Raw genomic sequence first — 1,520 nt, forward strand, 5'->3', positions numbered from 1 at the left:
TGGGGCCTTCAGGCGCGGGTAAAAGCTCGCTTCTCGACTGTATTTCAGGTCGCAATAACGCCATCAAAGGCCAAGTGACAGTGAACGGGACTCCATGGAATAAGAAACTCAAACGCTTTGCAGCGTACGTGATGCAGGAGGATCTATTCCATGCCACGCTGACAGTTAGAGAGCATTTGATCCTGCAGGCGAGACTGAGGATGAGTGGGTCTTTCAGTCGTCAACAGTATCTCGGACGGGTGGATACGCTACTAGAAGAGTTTGGATTATCCAAGAGCAAAGATACTCTTATCGGTGGCTGGATGCAACGAGGTATTTCCGGTGGCGAGAGGAAAAGGTTGGCTCTAGCGACGGAATTGTTGACGAACCCATCAGTGTTATTTGCCGATGAACCAACGTCTGGACTCGATAGTTTCATGGCAAAATCGGTAGTACAGCAGCTGAGAAGACTTGCAGTGCACGAAGGACGCACAGTAGTGGCAACGATCCATCAACCGTCGTCCGAGGTATTCGCGTTGTTCGATCGGTTGGAGCTACTAGCGGATGGTGCGACGATTTATCAAGGAAAAGCGGTCGATGTAGTGGACTATTTTGCCACTTTTGGCTTTGAATGTCCGACTTTTATGAATCCGGCGGACTATTTTATGGAGAAGATCGTCATAGTTGATGCTGATACAGATCAAGCTGGTGTGGAGCGGGTACGTGCGTTGAAAGAAGCTTGGAAGACACACGCACTGCAACGGAACGAAGGAATCGAAGTCGTCAACCCGCAGGATATTGGCTCTAGAACGAGCAAAGATGTGGCTACATCTCATGAATTAGTGGATTTTGAAGACTCCAGAGCGTCTGTCTGGGGTCAAATTCGCGTGTTAGCGACTCGAAACGCCCTGAGGTTACTCCGTGATAAGACAGCATTGAGATTGCAGAGCGTTCAGACTCTAGTGACCACTCTGCTGGTCGGTATTATCTTCTTCCAGCTGACACTGGACCAACAAGGCGTATCGAATTTCTCCGGTGCCTTCTTCTACATCGTAACGGAGCAAGTATACGGAGCTTCCATGCCAGCCATCATGTCCGTGCCAATGGAGCTCCCTATCGTATACCGTGAGTACGATATCGGTCTCTACTCCGTTGCATCGTGGTATGCGGCAAAGAACCTGTGTGAGCTACCTCAGCAGGTTATTCTCCCTATTATCAGCCTGTTGCCGCTGTATTTCTTAGTGGGAATTGGCCACGACTTCAACATGTACATCCAGATGCAACTCGTGCTGATACTGCTGCACAGCTCGTGTGTGGCCTTCGGTTACTGCATTTCGTGCGTCTGTCGACGTATCGACATCGCCCCACTCGCAGGGAACATCGTGCTGATGCCTCTTCTGTTACTTGGTGGTCTCTTCATCGACCCGAGTGACGTGCCTGGTGTGCTGCGCTGGGTTCAGTACATCACGCCTTTCCGGTATGGTTACTACGGCCTCATGCGCGTATTCTGGCGACAAGTTGACGAGATCTCGTGCGACGAC

General features: G+C 50.7%; 1 protein-coding gene across 1 annotated transcript; it reads left to right on the forward strand.

Moving 5' to 3' along the window:
- Nucleotides 1-35: 35 nt before the first annotated feature.
- On the forward strand, nucleotides 36-1,411 carry PPTG_17242 (hypothetical protein; the record flags this gene model as incomplete). The annotated part of the gene is made up of 2 exons (XM_008914961.1): nucleotides 36-1,161; nucleotides 1,257-1,411. The coding sequence occupies exons 1-2, from the start codon at nucleotides 132-134 to the stop codon at nucleotides 1,409-1,411; spliced, it is 1,185 nt and encodes a 394-aa protein (XP_008913209.1). The 5' UTR covers nucleotides 36-131.
- Between the last annotated feature and the right edge of the window lie 109 nt (nucleotides 1,412-1,520).

The sequence above is a fragment of the Phytophthora parasitica genome, assembly GCF_000247585.1.
Source record: "Phytophthora parasitica INRA-310 unplaced genomic scaffold supercont2.65, whole genome shotgun sequence".
Classification (NCBI taxonomy): domain Eukaryota; phylum Oomycota; class Peronosporomycetes; order Peronosporales; family Peronosporaceae; genus Phytophthora; species Phytophthora nicotianae.